The sequence below is a fragment of the Camarhynchus parvulus genome, unplaced genomic scaffold (genome assembly GCF_901933205.1).
Source record: "Camarhynchus parvulus unplaced genomic scaffold, STF_HiC, whole genome shotgun sequence".
Taxonomy (NCBI): domain Eukaryota; kingdom Metazoa; phylum Chordata; class Aves; order Passeriformes; family Thraupidae; genus Camarhynchus; species Camarhynchus parvulus.
Window position 1 is genome coordinate 123,900 of NW_022148358.1, and position 18,728 is coordinate 142,627.

General features: G+C 62.2%; 1 protein-coding gene across 1 annotated transcript; it reads left to right on the forward strand.

The window, feature by feature from the left end:
* The first annotated feature begins 4,888 nt into the window (after positions 1-4,888).
* LOC115916624 lies at positions 4,889-16,138 on the forward strand. Its single transcript, XM_030970338.1, is given in 11 exon segments — positions 4,889-5,397; positions 8,756-8,982; positions 9,748-9,819; positions 9,822-9,889; positions 10,775-10,935; positions 12,415-12,443; positions 12,446-12,622; positions 13,837-13,921; positions 14,163-14,355; positions 15,161-15,381; positions 15,898-16,138. Coding segments are annotated over 11 exon segments (1,932 nt in total). The 5' UTR covers positions 4,889-4,939.
* Positions 16,139-18,728: the final 2,590 nt, after the last annotated feature.

Here is an 18,728-nt window from a genome sequence, read left to right on the forward strand (position 1 = left end):
ACGGACGGACGGACGGACGGACGGACGGACACACGGACGGGCCCCCCCCCCCCCTCCCCCCCCCTTCACGAGGCAGTGGGGACCCCCCACATCCCCCAACAAAGCGCCCCCTCCCACCGTGGGTTGGGTTCTCCTCCCCACCACCGTTCCCCCCTCCCCCCCAAGTTTTTATTACCGACAAGCACAGCGAGGGAACCGCCCCGGACCCCCCCACTTTGCACTTTTTGAGGAGGGGGTCTCCACGGCCCTCCCCCCTCCCCCCCGCGAGGTTGGGCGGGGTTGGGGGGGAGGGGGTTGTTTGGGGGGGGCGGGGCCGCGTCTTCCCCCCTCCCCCGGCGCCGCTTTTCTTGTTCTTCCAGTTCCGTTTTCCGCCCGTGGGAACCATTTGCACTATGGGGGAGGGGAAGGGGCGGGGCCGGGATCTGGCCGGCGGCCAATGGGGAGCGGCGCTGCTGAAGAGGGGGGCGGGGCTGAGGCTACGGCCAATCAGGGGCAGGGATCCAGCATGGAGCCAATCAGGAGAAGGGGGTGCGGTGTCAGGGGGCGGGGTCTGGTGTGCAGCCAATCAAGAGGAGCGGTGGGTTCAGCCGGGATCTGGGGCTGAGCCAATCAGGAGCTGAGCTGGGCAGGGGTGGGATCAAGTGTGGAGCCAATCAGGAGCGACTGAGGAGGAGGGGTCTGGTGTTGAGCCAATCAGGTGTGACTTTATTGGGGGTCGGATTTAGAGCCAATTAGCAGCTACCGTTCTGTGCGGGATCCAGTGTCTGGAGCCAATCAGGAGGGGCAGGATCAGGAGGGGGCGGGGCATGGCCTTTGGCCAATGGGGGCAGCTCTGTGTAAGGAGGATCTGTTGTGGAGCCAATCAGGAGGGGCAGGATCAGGCCCGGAGCCAATCAGAAGCAGTCTTGGGTTCAGCTGGGATCCAGTGTTTGGCCAATCAGGAGCCGCGATCCAGATGGGGGTGGGGAGGATTCCAGATCCCCCCCCAAACTGAGGCGTGGTCAAGTCAAGAGCCAATCAAGGACTGGGTGGGGTCGGCGCCGTCCAATCAGGGCTGAGATCCTGCAGGGGCGGGGCCGGATCTGGTCCCAGGAGTGACTCTGGGCGGGGGCGGGGCCCGGCCAGGATCCAATCAGGAGTGGTTTGGATTGGAGGGGTGGGTCCGGCCCCCGCCCAATGGGGTTGCTCTGCTCTGGATGGGGGAGATCCAGTCGGGGCCAATCAGGAGAAGCCGCAGGCATGGTGGGAGCCAATCAGGAGCAAGGGAATGATCCGGTCCGGAGCCAATCAGGAGTCAGAATGGGCGGAGCTGGGATCTAGTCTGGAGCCAATCAAAATTGAGGGTGTGATCTGGTCTGGAGCCAATCAGTGGGAAGAGTCGGATCTGGTACGGAGCCACTCATGATCGAGCTGGGCAGGGCCAGGATCTGGTCCAGAGCCAATCAGAATCGAGTATGGGTGGAGCTGGGATCTGGTCCTGAGCCAATCAGAAACGAGGGCCAGGATCTAATTGGGAACCAATCAAGAGTGAGCTGGGCAGGGCCGGGATCTGGTCCCGAGCCAATCAGGAGCGAGCATGGGGCGAGCCATTCCACATGGGGGGAGGGGTGTCATCCTGCCCCTCCCCCACCCACCCCCCCAGTCCTATTTTGGGGTGGGGGAGGGGTCCCCATCCTGCACTTTACCCACTCTGGGGGGGGAGGGGTCGGGGCCACGCCCCCTTTGTGCCCCCCCCCGTTCTTCCATCGCCCCCCCAAGGGGTCCCCACCCCCCCCTCGGCTCCTCACGGCAATAACGGGGGAGGGGCGGCCAGAGAGAGCAAACCCCCCGAAGGGGGGAGGGGCCCATGTGGGGGAGGGGTCCCGGGGAGGAGGGGGCACAGCCACCACCGTTGGGGGGGGGGATTTTGGGGGGCCCCCCCTTCCCCCACCTATTTATTCTCTCGAGACGTTTTTGCCTTATAAAGTTCCGGAAAAGCCCCTCGGTGTCGGTTGTTTTTGGGGAGGGGGGGGGTCCCCACGGCGCCGCCCCCCCTTGCCCCCCCCCCATTTAAAGCCCCCCAAATTCTCCTCCCCCCGGGTCTGTGTCTGTGCTGCTGCTGCTGCTGCTGCGCGTGATCCAGCGATTATAAATCTGTGTAACCCTCAGCCGCCTCCGCCGCTTCTTTGGCTCCGCGCACGGATCCCCCCAAAATCACCCCCAAAAATCCCCCCCAACATCCTCCTAATACCACCCCCAGATGCCCCCAAAAATTTCCCCCAATTCCTCCAAAAATCCTCCACAGATCTCCCAAAAATCCTCTTAAAATCCCTCCCAGATCCCCCCAAAATTTCCCCAAAATCCTTCGAAAATCCTCCACAGATCCCCAAAAAATCCTCCTAAAATCCCCCCCAGATTCCCACCTGATTCCCCCAAAAATCCTCTCCAGATTTCCCTTAAAATTCCACCAAAATCCCCCCAATTCCAAAAATCCCGCCTGGTTCCCCCAAAAATCTCCCCCCAAAATGCCCCCCAGATTCCCACAAAATCCTCATCAAAATCCTCCTAAAATCCCCCACAGAACCCCCAAAAATCTTCCTAAAATCTCCCCCAGATTCCCACCTGATTCCCCCCAAAATCCTCTCCAGATTCCCACTAAAATTCCACTGAAATCTGCCCCAGATTCCCTAAAAATCCCACCTGGTTCCCCCCAAAAATCACCCCCAAAATCTTCTCCAGATTCCCCCACAAAACACCCCCAAAATCCCCGCAGAATCCCTTCCAGATTCCTCTAAAATTTCCCCACAAATCCCCCCAGAGTCCCCCAAAATTTCCACCAAAATTCCCCAGATTCCCCCAAAATTTCCCCCCCAATCCCCCCAGGTTCCCCCAGCCCCTCCAGCCAGAGGAGTGGGATGGGGCTGGGTCACTCCAAGGGGGTACCGGATCCCCCCAGGCGATTCTGGTTTTTGGGTCTTCCCAGGTGCTGATTTTGGGGTCCCCAGGTGCTGATTTTGGGGTCCCCAGGTGCTTTTTGGCCTTGCAAGTGTTGATTTTAGGCTCTCTCCAGGTAGCTTTGTGTGCACCCAGGTGTATTTGGAACCCACCAGGTGAAGTTTAGGATCCCTGGGTGCTGATTTTGGGACCCCCAGGTGGGATTGGGACCCCCCCAGGTGGATTCGGGACCCCCCAGGTGAGTTTGGATCCATCCAGGTGGATTTGGGACACCCCCATCCCCCCCCGATGACTTTTGGGTCCCCAGGTGCTGATTTTGGGGTCCCCGGGGGGTTTGTGGGGTCAGGAGGGTGATCCGGGATCTCCCCATAGATCGCCTGGATGACGTCACTGGATTCCCTTCTATGACATCACTGGATTCCCTCAGATGACGTCACTGACCCTCCTGTGGGACCTCACCTGCTCCCAGGTGTTCCCCCTGCCCTTTCCCCCCTCCCCCAGCCCTCGCGAGTGCCCCGGCAGCTGTGATGTCACACCACGATGCCATTCGAGTTTACGACGTCATCACCCCGATGACGTCATCGCGGGCTAAGGGCGGGAAGCGCGCTCAGGCCCCGCCCCTTTTCCCGCCTTTGCGCCCAGTTCCGCCACACTCAAAATGGCGCCGTTGCCGTGGTAACCGCGGGGGGCGGAGCTTCTGCCACACAAAAAATGGCGGCGCCCGGCGGATGGAGGAGGCGGGACTGGGATAAACTGGGACGGAATGGCGCCTCCAACATTCCCCCCAAAAAGGCCCTGGGGCCCCCGAGGTGGCCGAGGGCGCCCCCAGACTCATTTCTGGCTCGGGGGCTCAACCAAACCCGCCCCAAAAAATCCCAAAATGCCGAATCTTTTGCCCGGACCCTCGGGGGGAATCCATGTAACACCTGGGAGTTTATTGTCACACCTGAGGGTTTATTGTCACACCTGGGGGCTTATTGTCACACCTGGGGTGTTCCACATCTGAGCCTGAGGACCCCAAAACTCCCTAAATCTTCCCCAAAATCTCCCCAAACCCTGGGACTTTCATCCCGACCCCCTTGCTGAGGAACCCCTCCCTCCTCCTCTCCTCCCTCCACCCTCCCTGGAGTATTTTGAGGTCCCGGAAGGGCAAAACTGGGGCGAAAAGCGCCAAATTCGGGTGTTTGAACAAAAAGTCCGTTACGGGAAAGGCAGGAAAGGCGCCTGCGCAAGAAGGAGGTGGAGCCGCGCATGCGCCATTTGGACAGGTGCGGTCGCGCACGCGCAGTGAGCGCCGCAGCCGTTAAGCGCCACCATCCGGGGACTGGCGGGCGCCATCTTTGTGGCGGGTGGAGGAGACGCGTCCAAAATGGCGGCTCCCAAGCGCCAGTAGTCGGCGCGGCGGGCGGGCCTTTCTCGGCTTTCAGCGCGGCTGCGGCGGCCCGGAGCGAGCGGCGGCGGCGGCGGAAAGCGGCGCCCGGGGTCAGCGGGCGGCGGGTGGCTGCAGGTGCGGAGCGGCGGCGGAGCGGCGCGGAGAGCGGCGCATCCGGGTCCCGCGGCCGCCGCCATCTTGGGCCGCCGCGGAGCTGCAAGCTCCCACCTGCGCCATCTTGGGGCGCCGCATCGGGGCTGTCCCGGAGGGGGGACGAGAGGAGGGGGTGGCGGGGCTTGAACAAAAAGCGCGGGGAGCGCTCAAAGCTCCGCTCCCGTCCCGGGCAGGCGCCGCCATCTTGTGCGCGCGGCGAGGAGGAGGAAGAGGAGGAGGACGAGGAGGAAGATCCGGGCACCGGGCGGCGCCATATTGGACCCCCCCTTCCCACAGCAGCGCGCCGCCATCTTGTGACCCCTCCCCCGCGCACCCGGGCACCGGCCGCTCCGCCGCCTTGGAGCCGCTGCGGTAGCGGAGCCGCACCCGGTAAGGGCGGAATGAAGCGGGGAGCGCGGGAGGGAGGGTAGGAACCGCGGGGTCCCCGTGGGAGCCGACACCGGGCATCGGTTCCGCCGGATGGGCGGCGCCATCTTGGGAGGGGACGTGCGGGATGTCATGGCGGCGCCGTGCGCCGACATCCGGGTCCTTCCCCCCTCCGCCGCCTCCGGGGCGCCATCCTGGGAGGCGCCGCCGCATCCGGGTCCCGCGCGCCGCCATCTTGAGAGTCCGTGGGGAGGGCCGGGGGGCGATGGCAGCGCCCGGGATCCCCGGCCCGTTTGCGTCGCTCGGAGCCGCGGGGCCGTGAGGCCTCAGAGCGGCTCTGGCGTCCCGTTAACCCCGGGGGGCGGTGGGGAGAGCGGGGACACCCCGAGGCAGAGGAGGAGAAGGAGGGTGCGCGGTTTGCGGAGGGGCGGCACCCAAGGAGAGGCGGGGCGCCCAAGATGGCGGCGCCCATGGCGGGTTGAACGCTCCGTACAGCGCTGCGCCGCCGGGAAAAGGGCCGCGCCGCCGGCAGCCAGACCGCGGGGGATTCGGTGTGTGCGGGGGGACGAGGCCGGGAATGCCGGGGAGCGATTACGGGACCGCGGGAGGGCTGGGAGGGGGCGGTACCGGGAGATGGCGGGGCTCGGGGGGGCGAGAAGGAGGGAAAACCACGTAAAAGGCGGGCTGAGGGGGGGGGGGGCGGCTCCTTTAAGAGGCGGTTGGAGTGGGCGTGGCCACGCCCTTCCGTGACCACACCCCCTCCGTTGGCGCCATGGCCGCGCCCCTTCAGGCGGCTCCGTACAGTCCCCCCCGCGGCCCTCCGCCGCTCTCCCCAGCCCCAGCGCTACTGGGCCGGGCCCGGAGGCCACCGAGATGGCTGTGAACCTCCTCCCGGTCCCCTTCCCAAAATGCCGCCGCATTTTCCCGTCCCGCCTTCCCCACAATGTCGCCCCCCGTCCCCGGCCAAGATGGCGCCGCCCGGGTCCGGAGGGGGCGTGTCCGCGTTGGCCCCGCCCACTCCTGTCGCTTCCCGCCCACCCTCGGCGGCCGCCGGACACAGGCGCAAGATGGCGGCTCCCAGGGCGGCGTGAGGGGCCGCCACCGCCGCGCTCCGCCCGCAGCCGCAGCCCCGCGCCGGGAGCCGCTGCAGCCTCGCGACCCCCGGAGCCGCCGCCGGGAATCGGGGAGCGGCCGCGGGCCGGGAGAGGGAGGCCGCGGGGCCGCGGTGAGCGGGGGGGGCGGCGGTGGGGAGGAGGCGGCCGCCATTTTCCGCCCGGGCAGAGACAAGATGGCGGCGCGCAGGGGCCTGAGGGGGGGGGGGGGCGCGAGGGGAGGGGCAGGGCTGGGGGGTTGGGCATTTTGGGGGCACGGCCTGAGGGGGGGATTTGGGGAGGGGGGAGATGAACATGAGGGGGGCAATAAGTGGGGGGGGGGTGTCACAGCCTGAGGGTGAAATTCGGGGTGGGGGGAGTTGATCCTGAGGGGGGGTCACGGCTTGAGGGGATATTTGGGGAGGGGGAAGATGAAGCTGAGGGGGGGACACGGCCTGAGAGGAGAATTCGGGGAGGGGGGAGTTGAACTTGGGGGGGGGGGGCACCGCATGAGGGGATATTCGGGGATGGGGGAGATGAAGCTGAGGGGGGGACACGGCATGAGTGGGGAATTTGGGGAGGGGGGAGTTGAACTTGGGGGGGGGGGCATGGCCTGAGGGGGGAAATTTGGGGGGGGGGCCTGGGCACAGTCTGAGGGGATAATTTGGGGGGGGTTGACACTGGGTGGGGACACGGCCTGAGGGGAATTTGAGGATGGGGGAGATGAAGATAAAGGGGAGCAAATTCGGGGGGGTGGGGGGGGAATTGGGTAGTGGGTCATGGTGTGAGGAGGGGTAATTAAGAGGAGACATAATGAAGAAAGTAATTAACGGGGAGGAATAAACGTTCCCCTCTCCCTCAAGTGGACTCCTCCCCCATTGTCACACCCCCTGCCGTGGGGGGGGGGTAATTAACTCTTTCGTGGTAATTGTGGTGGGGGTGGTGTAATTAAAGATTCTTTGCGGGATTTGGGTGGGGGGGCGTGCCAAGCCTCTGGGGTGTTTGGGGGGGGGCAGAAGGGGATTGACCCCCAGATTTGGGGACACCCCCTGTGAGAGATGTAATGAGGGGGGGTCCCTATGCCCAAACCCGCCTTTGTGGGGGTAGGAAATCAGTGCAAATGGGGGGCGTTTGGGGGTGTCCCCCACATCCAGACCCTCCCGATCCTCCCCGAAGGGTCGATAGGGTGCGGGGTGGGAGGGCCTCAGGTGACTGGTTCGGTTTTTGGGGTGTCTCCCATATCCAAGCTCCCCCTCCGTGAAAGGACAGGCAGAGGGGGGAGGTCAGGTCATTGGGGAGGGGGGGGTTTGGGGTGTCCTCTATTTCGGACCCCCCCAGAACATCCAGTGGGGGGGGAGGTGGTACCAGATAATTTTGGTGATTTTCAGGGTGCCAGTTAATTTTGGTGATTTTGGGGGTTTTCTGCATACCTGATCCCCTTGTGTGCTCTCCAGACGGGCAGTGGGAGGGGATTCAGTGTCAGTGGGGGGGGTGTCAGTTCATTTTGGTGATTTTTGGTTTGTCTACCCCCGTCCCCCAGACAACAGGTTCAGGTATGGCATTGGGTATCCCTCATACCTGACGCTCTCATGTCCCCCCAGGTCAGGCAGCAGGGGGGGTGTCAGGTAATTTTGGTGATTTTTGGGGTGTCCCCCATGTCTGACCCCCGTGTCCCCCCAGGACAGGCAGTGGGGGGGTTTCCTGTTCATTTTGGTGATTTTTGGGGTATCCCCCATGTCTGACCCCCCGTGTCCCCCCAGGTCAGGCAGCAGGGGGTGTCAGGTAATTTTGGTGATTTTTGGGGTGTCCCCCATGTCTGACCCCCCCGTGTCCCCCCAGGACAGGCAGTGGGGGGGGTGTCAGTTCATTTTGGTGATTTTTGGGGTATCCCTCATACCTGACGCTCTCATGTCCCCCCAGGTCAGGCAGCAGGGGGGGTGTCAGGTAATTTTGGTGATTTTTGGGGTGTCCCCCTGTGACCCGTGTCCCCCCAGACAGGCAGTGGGGGGTTTCCTGTTCATTTTGGTGATTTTTGGGGTATCCCCCATGTCTGACCCCTGTGTCCCCCCAGGACAGGCAGCAGGGCGGGTGTCAGGTAATTTTGGTGATTTTCAGGTTATCCCTCGTATCTGACCCCCCGTGTACCCCCAGGATGGGGGGGATCAGTTCATTTTAGGGATTTTTGGGTCGCCAATTAATTTTGGTGAATTTTGGGGTGTCCCCCATAGCTGACCCCCCCGTGTCCCCCCAGGACAGGCAGCAGAGGGGGTGGCAGGTAATTTTGGCGATTTTTAGGGTATCCCTCATACCTGACGCTCTCATGTCCCCCCAGGTCAGGCAGCAGGGGGGGTGTCAGTTCATTTTGGTGATTTTTGGGGTATCCCCCATGTCTGACCCCCCGTGTTCCCCCAGGTCAGGCAGCAGGGGGGGTGTCAGTTCATTTTGGTGATTTTTGGGGTATCCCCCATGTCTGACCCCCCGTGTACCCCCAGGATGGAGGGGATCAGTTCATTTTAGGGATTTTCGGGTCGCCAATTAATTTTGGTGATTTTGGGGTTCCCCATGTCTGACCCCCTGTTCCCCCAGGACAGGCAGTGGGGGTCCTGTTCATTTGGTGAATTTTGGGTGTCCCCCATGTCTGACCCCTGTGTCCCCCAGGTCAGGCAGCAGGGGGGGTGTCAGGTAATTTTGGTGATTTTTGGGGTGTCCCCCATGTCTGACCCCCCGTGTCCCCCCAGGTCAGGCAGTGGGGGGGGTTTCCTGTTCATTTTGGTGAATTTTGGGGTGTCCCCCATGTCTGACCCCCGTGTCCCCCCAGGACAGGCAGCGGGGGACGCATGGCAGGCCTGGGCGGGGGGGGGTCCCCGCCGCGGGCCCCCCCGGGCCCCCCCGCGCTGCAGCCGCGCTGGAAGCGCGTGGTGGGCTGGGCTGGGCCCGTGCCCCGGCCCCGGCACGGCCACCGGGCCGTGGCCATCAAGGAGCTCATCGTGGTCTTCGGCGGGGGCAACGAGGGCATCGTGGACGAGCTGCACGTCTACAACACAGGTGGGCACCTGGGGGGGCACCTGGGGGGGGTACAGGGGGTCCCCACAGGGAGGGGACTGGGGACAAAGTGCATGTGTACCACACAGGTGGGCACCGGGGGGCATCTGGGGTTCTGCCTTGGGGTGGGGTTAGGGAGGAGCTGCAGGTGTGTGACACAGGTGGGCACCTGGGGGGGCACAGGGGGTCCCTGCAGGGCTGGCACTGGGGAGGAGCTGCAGGTGTGTGACACAGGTGGGCACCTGGGGGGGCACAGGGGGTCCCTGCAGGGCTGGCACTGGTGAGGAGCTGCAGGGGTGTGACACAGGTGGGCACCTGGGGGTCTCCAGAGGGATGGGATGGGGGGGGAGCTGCAGGTGTACAGCACAGGTGGGGCTGGGGGACCACAGGGGGATCTCCACAGGGATGGGATTGGGGATCATTGCTGGTGTCCCCCCCTATGTCCCTGTCCCCCTTATGTCCCCAAAAGCCACCAGCCAGTTGGTTCATTTTGAGGGTTTGGGCGGGGGCATTTTCAGTGTTCTCCTGTCCCCTGTGTGTCCCCACAGCCACCAACCAGGGGTTCAGGGGGTTGTTCTCACTGTCCCCTGTGTGTCCCCACAGCCACCAACCAGGGGTTCAGGGGGTTGTTCTCACTGTCCCCTCTGTGTCCCCACAGCCACCAACCAGTGGTCCAGGGGGTTGTTCTCACTGTCCCCTCTGTGTCCCCACAGCCACCAACCAGTGGTTCAGGGGGTTGTTCTCACTGTCCCCTCTGTGTCCCCACAGCCACCAACCAGTGGTTCATCCCCGTGCGGGGGGACATCCCCCCGGGCTGTGCCGCCTACGGCTTCGTGTGTGACCGCGGCTGCTGGTGTTCGGGGGCATGGTGGAGTACGGCAAGTACAGCAACGACCTCTACGAGCTGCAGGTACCCCCACAGCGCCTGAGGAACCCCTGGGGAACCCCCGGCACCTGGGGAGCACCTGGGGAACATCTGAGCATGTGGGGACCACCTGGGAAACCTCCCTGAGCACCTGGGGAACCCCCCTTCGCACCTGGGGAACCCCTGGGGAACCCCCGGGCACCTGGGGAGCACCTGGGCAACCCCTCCTGAACACCTGTGGAACATTTGAGCATGTGGGGACCACCTGGGGAACCCCTCCTGAACACCTGGGGAACATTTGAGCATGTGGGGACCACCTGGGGAACCCCTCTTGAGCACCTGGGGAACCCCTCTTGAGCACCTGGGGAACCTCCGAGCATGTGGGGAGCACCTGGGGAACCTCCCTGAGCACCTGGGGAGCACCTGGGGAACCTCCTTCCACACCTGGGGAACCTTGTAGCATGTGGGGAACCCCCTGAGCACCTGGGGAGCACCTGGGGAACACCCTGGGAATACCCCTGAGCACCTGGGGAACCCCCCCTGAGCACCTGAGGAACCTCTGAGCATGTGGGCAACCCCCTGAGCACCTGGGGAATCCCCCCCTCCAACCATGGGTGACCCCCCTGGGCCCCCCCCAAATACCCTGGAACTCTCTCCAGAGCACCTCCCAAACACCTGGGGACCCCCTTGGGACCACCCCAAAACATTCCAGAACACCCCCCAACCATGGGTGACCCCCTAGGACCCTCCCAAAAACTGTGGGACCCCCTGGGACCCTCCCAAAAACTGTGGGACCCCCTCAGGAACCCCCCCCCAAACACCTGGGACCCTCCCAGAACCCCTGAACCCTCCCAGTTTTGGGGTCCCCCATCCCTCTGGGTGCCCCCAATCACAGACCCCTCCCCAAATCCCACATCTCCCCCATTCCAGGCCTCCAGGTGGGAGTGGAAGCGGCTGAAGGCGAAGACCCCCAAAAATGGGCCCCCCCCTTGCCCCCGGCTGGGCCACAGCTTCTCCCTGGTGGGCAACAAGTGTTACCTGTTCGGGGGGCTGGCCAACGACAGCGAGGACCCCAAAAACAACATCCCCCGGTACGGGGCACCCCAAAACCCTGGGGGCACCCCAAAAACCCCCCGGGAATCTGTGGGGGGAGGGGGCTTGGCACTGGTTTGGGGGGTGTGGGTGTGAGGCTGAAACATTGGGGTCATTTTTAGGGGCTACCCCAAAATCTTAGGGTACCCCAAAACCTCGGGGGCACCCCAAAAATCTCGGGGATAACTGGAGGGGAGGGGGCTGGGGCTGGTTTGGGGGCACACAGGGATTTTTGGGGGGGTGAGGCTGAAACATTGGGGTCATTTTTAGGGGGGCACAGGGATCCTTGGGGGGCCATACAGGTGATCCCAAAACCCTGGGAGTGACAGGGAGGGCAGGGGGCACCCCAAAACCCCGAGAATAGGGTTGGGACTGGGGGGTTTGGGGACATTCCCCATCTTTGGGGGACTCAGGAGTGACCCCAAAACACTGGGGTCATCTTTGGGGAGGCACAGGTGGCACTGGTGCCATTCTGGGGGCATTTTAGGGCATTTAAGAACCCTTTAGGGTTACCTTATGTACCTAAAGACCCCTTTTAGGGCAGTCCCATGTCAACCAACACCTTTTTAGGACAGTCCCACATATCCAGAAACCATTTTAGGGGTTTTTTTTTGGTTTTTCTGACTTTCTGAACCACCTGCACACACGGGCACAGGTGTCTTTGGGACCACCCTGAGTGCATTTTATGGGATTTAAGGGACCTTTTAGGGCAATTCCATATCCCCAAACACCCTTTTAGGATTTTTTTGGGATCTCCAGACCTTCTCAACCCACTCCCCACATACCTGAACCACCTGCACACACGGGCACAGGTGGTTTTGGGACCCTGGCTGCATTTTATGGGATTTAAGGATCCCTTTGGGGCAATCTTATATCCCAAACCACCTTTTTTAGAATAGTCCTGTATATGCAAACACCCTTTTAGAGGAGTCCCACATATCTAAACACCCTTTTAGGGGTTTTTTTTGGGTTTTCTGGCTTTCTGAACCGCCTGCACATGTGGGCACAGGTGACATTGGGACCATCCCGGGTGCATTTTATGGGATTTATGAACTCCTTTAGGGCAATCCCATATCCCCAGCCACTCTTTCTAGGGCAGTCCCACATATCCAACCACCCTTTTAGGATATTTTTGGGGTTTCCTGACTTTCTGAACTACCTGCTCGTGTGGGCACAGGTGACATTGGGACCCTGGCTGCATTTTATGGGATATAAGGGACATTTTAGGGCAGTCCCATATCCCCAAACACCCTTTTAGGATTTTTTTTGGGATCTCCAGACCTTCTTAATCCCCTCCCCAGATATCTGAACCCCTCCACGCATAGGCACAGGTGACACTGAGCACATTTTATGGGATTTAAAGGACCTTATGGTGCAATCCTATATCCCTAACCACCTGTTTAAGGGAAATCCCACATACCCAAGCACCCTTCTAGGATTTCTTACAGGACCTCCTGACCCCATACCCCTTTCCCCAGGTACCTGAACGACCTGTACGTGCTGGAGCTGCGCCCGGCTCGGGGGTGCTGGCCTGGGACATCCCCATCACTTACGGGGTGCTGCCCCCTCCCCGGGAATCCCACACGGCCGTGGTGTACACGGAGCGCGACGGGCGGCGCTCGCGCCTCGTCATCTACGGGGGCATGAGCGGCTGCAGACTGGGGGATTTATGGACGCTGGATATTGGTACGGGGGGGTTGGGGGGTTTTGTGGGGTTTTTTGGGGTTTTGGAGGGGTTTGGTGGAGTTTGGAGGGGTTTTGGGGTCAGGGGAATGGGCGTTACTGGGGGACAGCGTCATCTACGGGGGCATGAGCGGCTGCAGGCTGGGGGATTTATGGACCTTGGATATTGGTACGGGGGGTTTGGGGGGTTTTGGGGGATTTTGTGGGGTTTGGAGGGGGTTTTATGGGGGTTTTGTGGAGTTTGGAGGGGTTTTGGGGTCAGGGGAATGGGCGTTACTGGGGGACAGCGTCATCTACGGGGGCATGAGCGGCTGCAGGCTGGGGGATTTATGGACCTTGGATATTGGTACGGGGGGTTTGGGGGTTTTGTGGGGTTTTGCAGGGGTTTTGTGGGGTTTTGTGGGGTTTGGAGGGGTTTTATGGGGTTTTTTTGGGGTTTGGGGGGTTTTGGGGTCAGGGGAATGGAGGTTTTTGGGGGACAGCGTCATCTATGGGGGCATGAGCGGCTGCAGGCTGGGGGATTTATGGACGCTGGATATTGGTACGGGGGGTTTGGGGGGTTTTGGGGGTTTTTGTGGGGTTTGGAGGGTTTTATGGGGGTTTTGTGGAGTTTGGAGGGGTTTTGGTGGGCGGGGCGTCATCTACGGGGGCAGAGCAGCTGCAGGCTGGGGGATTTATGGACGTGGATATTGGGTTTTGGGTTTTAGTTTTTTTTGGGGTTTTGGAGGGGTTTTATGGGTTTTTTTTGGGGTTTTGGGGGGTTTTGGGGTCAGGGGAATGAGGGTTACTGGGAGGCGTTGTCATCTACGGGGGCATGAGCGGCTGCAGGCTGGGGGATTTATGGACGCTGGATATTGGTATGGGGGATTTTGGGGTTTTTGTGGGGTTTTTAAGGTATTTAGGGGGGTTTTGGGGGTTTTTAGGGGATTTGGGGTCCAGGGAATAGAGAATACTGAGGGACATTGGGGGATGTTGGCATCTACGGGGGCACCAGTGGCTGTTTCCTTATATTTTCAGTAGTTTTAGGGCCATTTCTTTGCACTTTGGGGTTTTGGGGTTATTTCCTCACATTTTGAGTTAATTTCTTTACATTCTGGGGGACTTTGGGGCCATTTCATCACATTTTGAGTTTCTTTAAATCCTGGGTGATTTTGGGGCAGTTTTCTCACATTTTGGGTGATTTTGGGGCTGTTTCCTCACATTTTGGGGGTTTCCAGAGACGCTGACCTGGAACAAGCCGAGCCTGAGCGGCGTCGCTCCCCTGCCCCGCAGCCTCCACTCGGCCACCACCATTGGTAACAAGTGAGTCTGGGGGCGACCCCCCAAAATCCCTTCTGATCCCCCCCTTTATCCTGAGGGGGTCCCTTTGTGTCCCTGTCCCCACCCTGGAAGGGGAATTGGGGTCCTTAGGGGGAGTGTTTTGTTTTAATTTATTTTTTAATTAATATGGGTGATCTTGTGACCTCCCCCCCAAAGATGAAAATTGTGGGGAGGGGGGTCTCTGGGTGTCCCCCTGACCCCCCCTGACCTCTTACCCCCCCAGGATGTACGTTTTTGGGGGGTGGGTGCCCCTGGTGATGGATGATGTGAAGGTGGCGACGCACGAGAAGGAGTGGAAGTGCACCAACACCCTGGCCTGCCTGAACCTGGGTGAGGAGGCCCTAAGACCCCTCATAGGGCCACCTCAGGACCCCCAACCCTGGAGGCCACCCCAGCCTCCTGAGACCCTGGGCCATGTTGGGGTCCTTGGGGTCACCCCCGTCCCTGCCTCCCTCACCCCGACGTTCCCACGCCCTTCCCAAATTTTTTTGGTGCTGCTTATGCACTCTGCAGCCCCAGGATGGGGCTGGGGGGGTCCCGCTGTGCTCCCCATAGCTGGGAGGGGTCGGGGTTCTGGTGGCCCCGAGGTCCTGTCCCCGGCAGACACCCGACACGTGACGCCCGCACAGCCGCCGTGTCACTGACCACGACCCTTCAGGGCTGCCGCTAGTCCCGCGGGGTGGGACACAGGGCTGCCGGACACTGGTCGCCCAGCCAGGACGGGGCTTTGGGGGTGTCCGGTGTCCCCTGGTGCTTCTACACCCGGACTGACGGACACTGGGATGTCGCTCCGCCACGGCCGTACTCCCGCCGCCCGGCTGCCCTCCTTCCTCCTCCTCCTCCTCCTCCTCCTTGGTCCTGCTCTTGGCCAGGCCCGTCCCCGCGTTTCGCCCCACCCGCCGCTTCACCCCTCGCGTCGTGTTCGGGGCTGTGTCCTGTGTCCAGTGTGCTGTCCATTTGTCTGTCTGCGTGTCCAGCACTGACCAGTGCTGTGTCCAGGGAGCTGCGGTGCTGCATCCATGTGTCCAGCTGGGTCCGTGTGTCCAGCACTGACCAGTGCTGTGTCCAGAGTCACAGGGCCCTGTCCATCAGTGTCTGCGTGTCCAGCACTCACCAGTGCCGGTGTCCAGGGAGCCATGGGGCAGTGTCCGCGGTGTTCATGTAGTTCATGGTGTCCATGCATCCAGTGCTGACCCACGCTGTGTCCAGAGGTGCCCCCAGGCTGTGTCCGCGGTGTCCATCAGCCTGGCGTGCAGCCGCACTGACCACTGCAGTGTCCTGAGAGTCGCGAGGCCAGTCCATGCCCAGCTGCAGTTTGTGTCCATGTGTCCGCTGGGTCTGGCGCGTCCAGTGCTGACCAGCACCAGGTTCAAAGAGCTGCACGGGCCTCCCGCCAGTGTCCGGGTGGTGTCCAGCGCCGACCAGCTGTGTCGATTCGTCCGGTGTCCAGCGCTTCGTGTTGGGGGCCCTGTCCATATGTCCAGCGCTGACCAGCACTGTGTCCAGGGCCTGTCCGTGTGTCCAGCACTAGACCAGCGCTGTAAGCCGGAGTTCGCCCGTGTGTCCAGCGCTGTGTTGGGGCCCTGTCCGTGCAGCCCAGGTCTCCGTCCATGTGTTCAGCGCTGACCAGCACCGTGTCAGGGCTCCCCGTCCCGATGTCCAGCACTGACCATGCTGTGTCCATGGCCCGTCCATGTGTCCAGCACCTCACCACCGACCCAGGTGCAGCCCAGCACTGACAGCCATGGGTCGTCCAGGCCCCAGCTGTGCAGTGTCCAGCACTGAAGATGTCCCAGGCCGCCTGTGTGTCGCGTTCCAGGCGTGTCCGTATCCACCACTCACCACTGACCCTGTAATACCTAGCAAACCCTTGTGCCACATCCTCCTGCATCCCTCACGCCCGCTACACCCATCCCCTGACCCTCCCTCCCCGCTGACCGCCACGGGTCTCCCCACAGGGAGGAGAAGTCCCAGGGAGAACCTGCAGCGCCCAAGGCCAAGCAAGCTTCCAAGAAGGAGCAGAGGGACCTGCTCGCTGAGAACTCGGCCGAGGCGGCACGGCGACCCGAGGGGGGGGGGGCCTGCCCCGAGGCTGCGGGCGGCGCCGGCAGCGGCGCCTTCCATCACCACAAGGGCCAGGGCCTATACCACGACTCCCACGCTGCCCAGTGGCTGGACACGCAAAACTTCGCCAAGTAGCGCAAGTTCCGCCGCCGCCGCAAGGCACGACACCACGCCTACCTGATCAAGTGAGCCTCAGCTCGGGTTGTGTGTGTGTGTGGGGGTGGGCGGAGAGTGGAGTTGTCATCACCGCCAACCCGCCGCTGAATGCTCACTCTTCTGCCCTCCGCAGCCCTCAGGAAAAGCCTTCAGCCCCAAGGTGGAGCTGATCGCCTACTTTGGTAGAAGGTGGGGACACCTCGCTGGATCCCAACGACTTCCACTTCACCGCCACCCCACACCAGCCCTCGCTACACTAGGAAGTAGCTGTACCAGGGCCTTAAGAAGCCTTCCAAATACCGCGCTAAAGGCCGGTACCCCGGCGCCGCGGGCGCTCTTCGGGTAGCGGCGGGGGGGTAGGCCGCCAAGGCGCTCTCCGCTGTGTCTGAGGGGTCTGTGGCAACACGGGTCTCTGGAGAAGCCCCCCCAGCAAGCTGCTTACCAAGATGCCGCCCCTCCCCCGGGCCAGCCGGGCCTCAGGCTACGTCCACGCGGGTCTGCGGGGGCGTCGGGCCAGCAAGCGCTGGTCGTAAGCCGGATAGTCCGGCCGCGTCTAAGAAAAGCCGCAAACGGGTGGGGGGGGCGCGGGGGGGGTGGGCCCTCAGCAGGACCCCCGCCCGCAGGGAGACGTAGTCTCAAAGAAGAGGAGACAGGAGACGGTGGTGGTGGAATGTTCTACACAAACAAAACTGGCTACGCCGGCCGCCCCCCCCCGCCCCCCCCGCATAAGTCCTGGGGTCTCCCGCTCGCCCACAACCCCCACCCCCGAAGGCAGCCCCCTCCGCGCCGCCCGCCCCCAGGACTTGAGCTGGTGTGGAGGGGGGGGGGGGTCGTCCGACGCCCCAGGAGCCCCCAACCACCCCCCCGCCCCTACAACACCTAGGGGAGCCCTGAAAGCACAAAACTCTGCCTCCTCTTCCTCCACCTCCTCCCCTCCTCCTCCTCTTCCCCCTCCTCACCCCCTCCTCTCCTCCTCTTCCCGTCCCGCCTGGCGCCGCCGCCGCTTCCACGTGATTGAAGCATGCCCCCGCACCGGTCGCGAGGAGCCGGGTGGACACGCTGACTTCTGTGCCGAAAGCGTGGTGAGCTGATTCTCGTGAGGCCGCGCGGGGAACGCGACGCCATCGACGCACCCCACGGACGAGGAGAGGAGAACACAGGACGGGCCCTCCCCACCCCACCCCCTTCACGAGGCAGGTAGGAGTGGACCTCCAACATCCCCCAACAAAGGCACCCTCCCAGAAGTGAGTTTCCTCACCACACCCCCCCCTCCCCAAGCTTTCACTATTACCGCATAAGCACAGCGTAGGGACCCTCACTGACCCCCCCACTTTGCTACACTTTTTGAGGAGGGGGGCTCTGCTGCCTCCCCGCAGGTTGGTGGGTGGGGGGAGGGGTTGTTTGGGGGGGGGGTGTTCTTCTCCCCCCCCGCCGCTTTTTCTTGTTCTTCCAGTTCGCTTTCGCCCGTGGGAACCATTTGCACTATGGGAGGGAGGGGGCGGACCTGGGTGGGCCACGGGGAGCCGCTGTGAAGAGGGGGGGGACTGAGGCTACGCCAATCAGGGGCAGGGATCCAGCATGGAGCCACCAGGAGAAGGGGTGGGTGTCAGGGGGTGGGGGTGGTGACAATCAAGAGTGAGTGTGTGGGTTCAGCTGGGATCTGGGGGCTGAGCCAATCAGGAGCTGAGCTGGGCAGGGGTGGGATCAAGTGTGGGCAATCAGGAGTACTGAGGAGGAGAGGGGTCTGCGTTGAGCCAATCAGGTGTGACTTTTATTGGGGGGCTTGATTTAGAGAGCCACTAGCAGCTACCGCTTGTGCAAGGATCCAGTGTCTGGACCAAATCAGAAGCAGGATATCAGGAGGGGGGGGCATGGTTTTGGCCAATGGGAGCGGAGGAGGATCTGGGTGAGCCAATCAGGAGGGAGGATACCCAGCCAATTAGAAGAGCTTGAGCGAAATAGTGTTGCTAATAGGAGGTACATCCAGATGGGGGTGGGGAGGGATTCAGATCCCCCAAACTGAGGCGTGGTCAAGTGCAAGAGCCAATCAAGGGACTGGGTGGGCCGGGCGCGGCCCAATCAGGGCTGAGATCCCGCATGGGCGGGGCGGATCTCAGTCCTAGGAGTGACTTGGGCAAGGGCGGGGCCCGCACAGGATCCAATCAATAGGGAGTGGTTTGGATTGAGGGAGGGTGGTTTGACCCAATGGGGCGCTCGCTCTGGAGGGGAGATCCAAGGGGCTAATCAGGAGAAGAGGGAGGTGGGGGGTCAGAGTATAAAATGATCGTGGAGCCAATCAGGAGTCAGAATGTTGGAGTGAAGATCTAGTTGGAGCCAATCAAAATTGAGGGGTGATCTGAATGCAGCCAATCAGTGGGAAGAGTGATAACACATCATGAGTTGGGGGGGTGGTAGAGCAATCAAATGGTATGGGTGGGCTGGATCTGGTCTGAGCCAAAAAACGAAGACTAATTGGGCCAATAAGAGTGAGGGAGGGATGTACAACAGAGGATGGGTCCTCCACAGGGAGGCTCTTCCACACCCCACTATTTGGGGGGGAGGGGTCCCA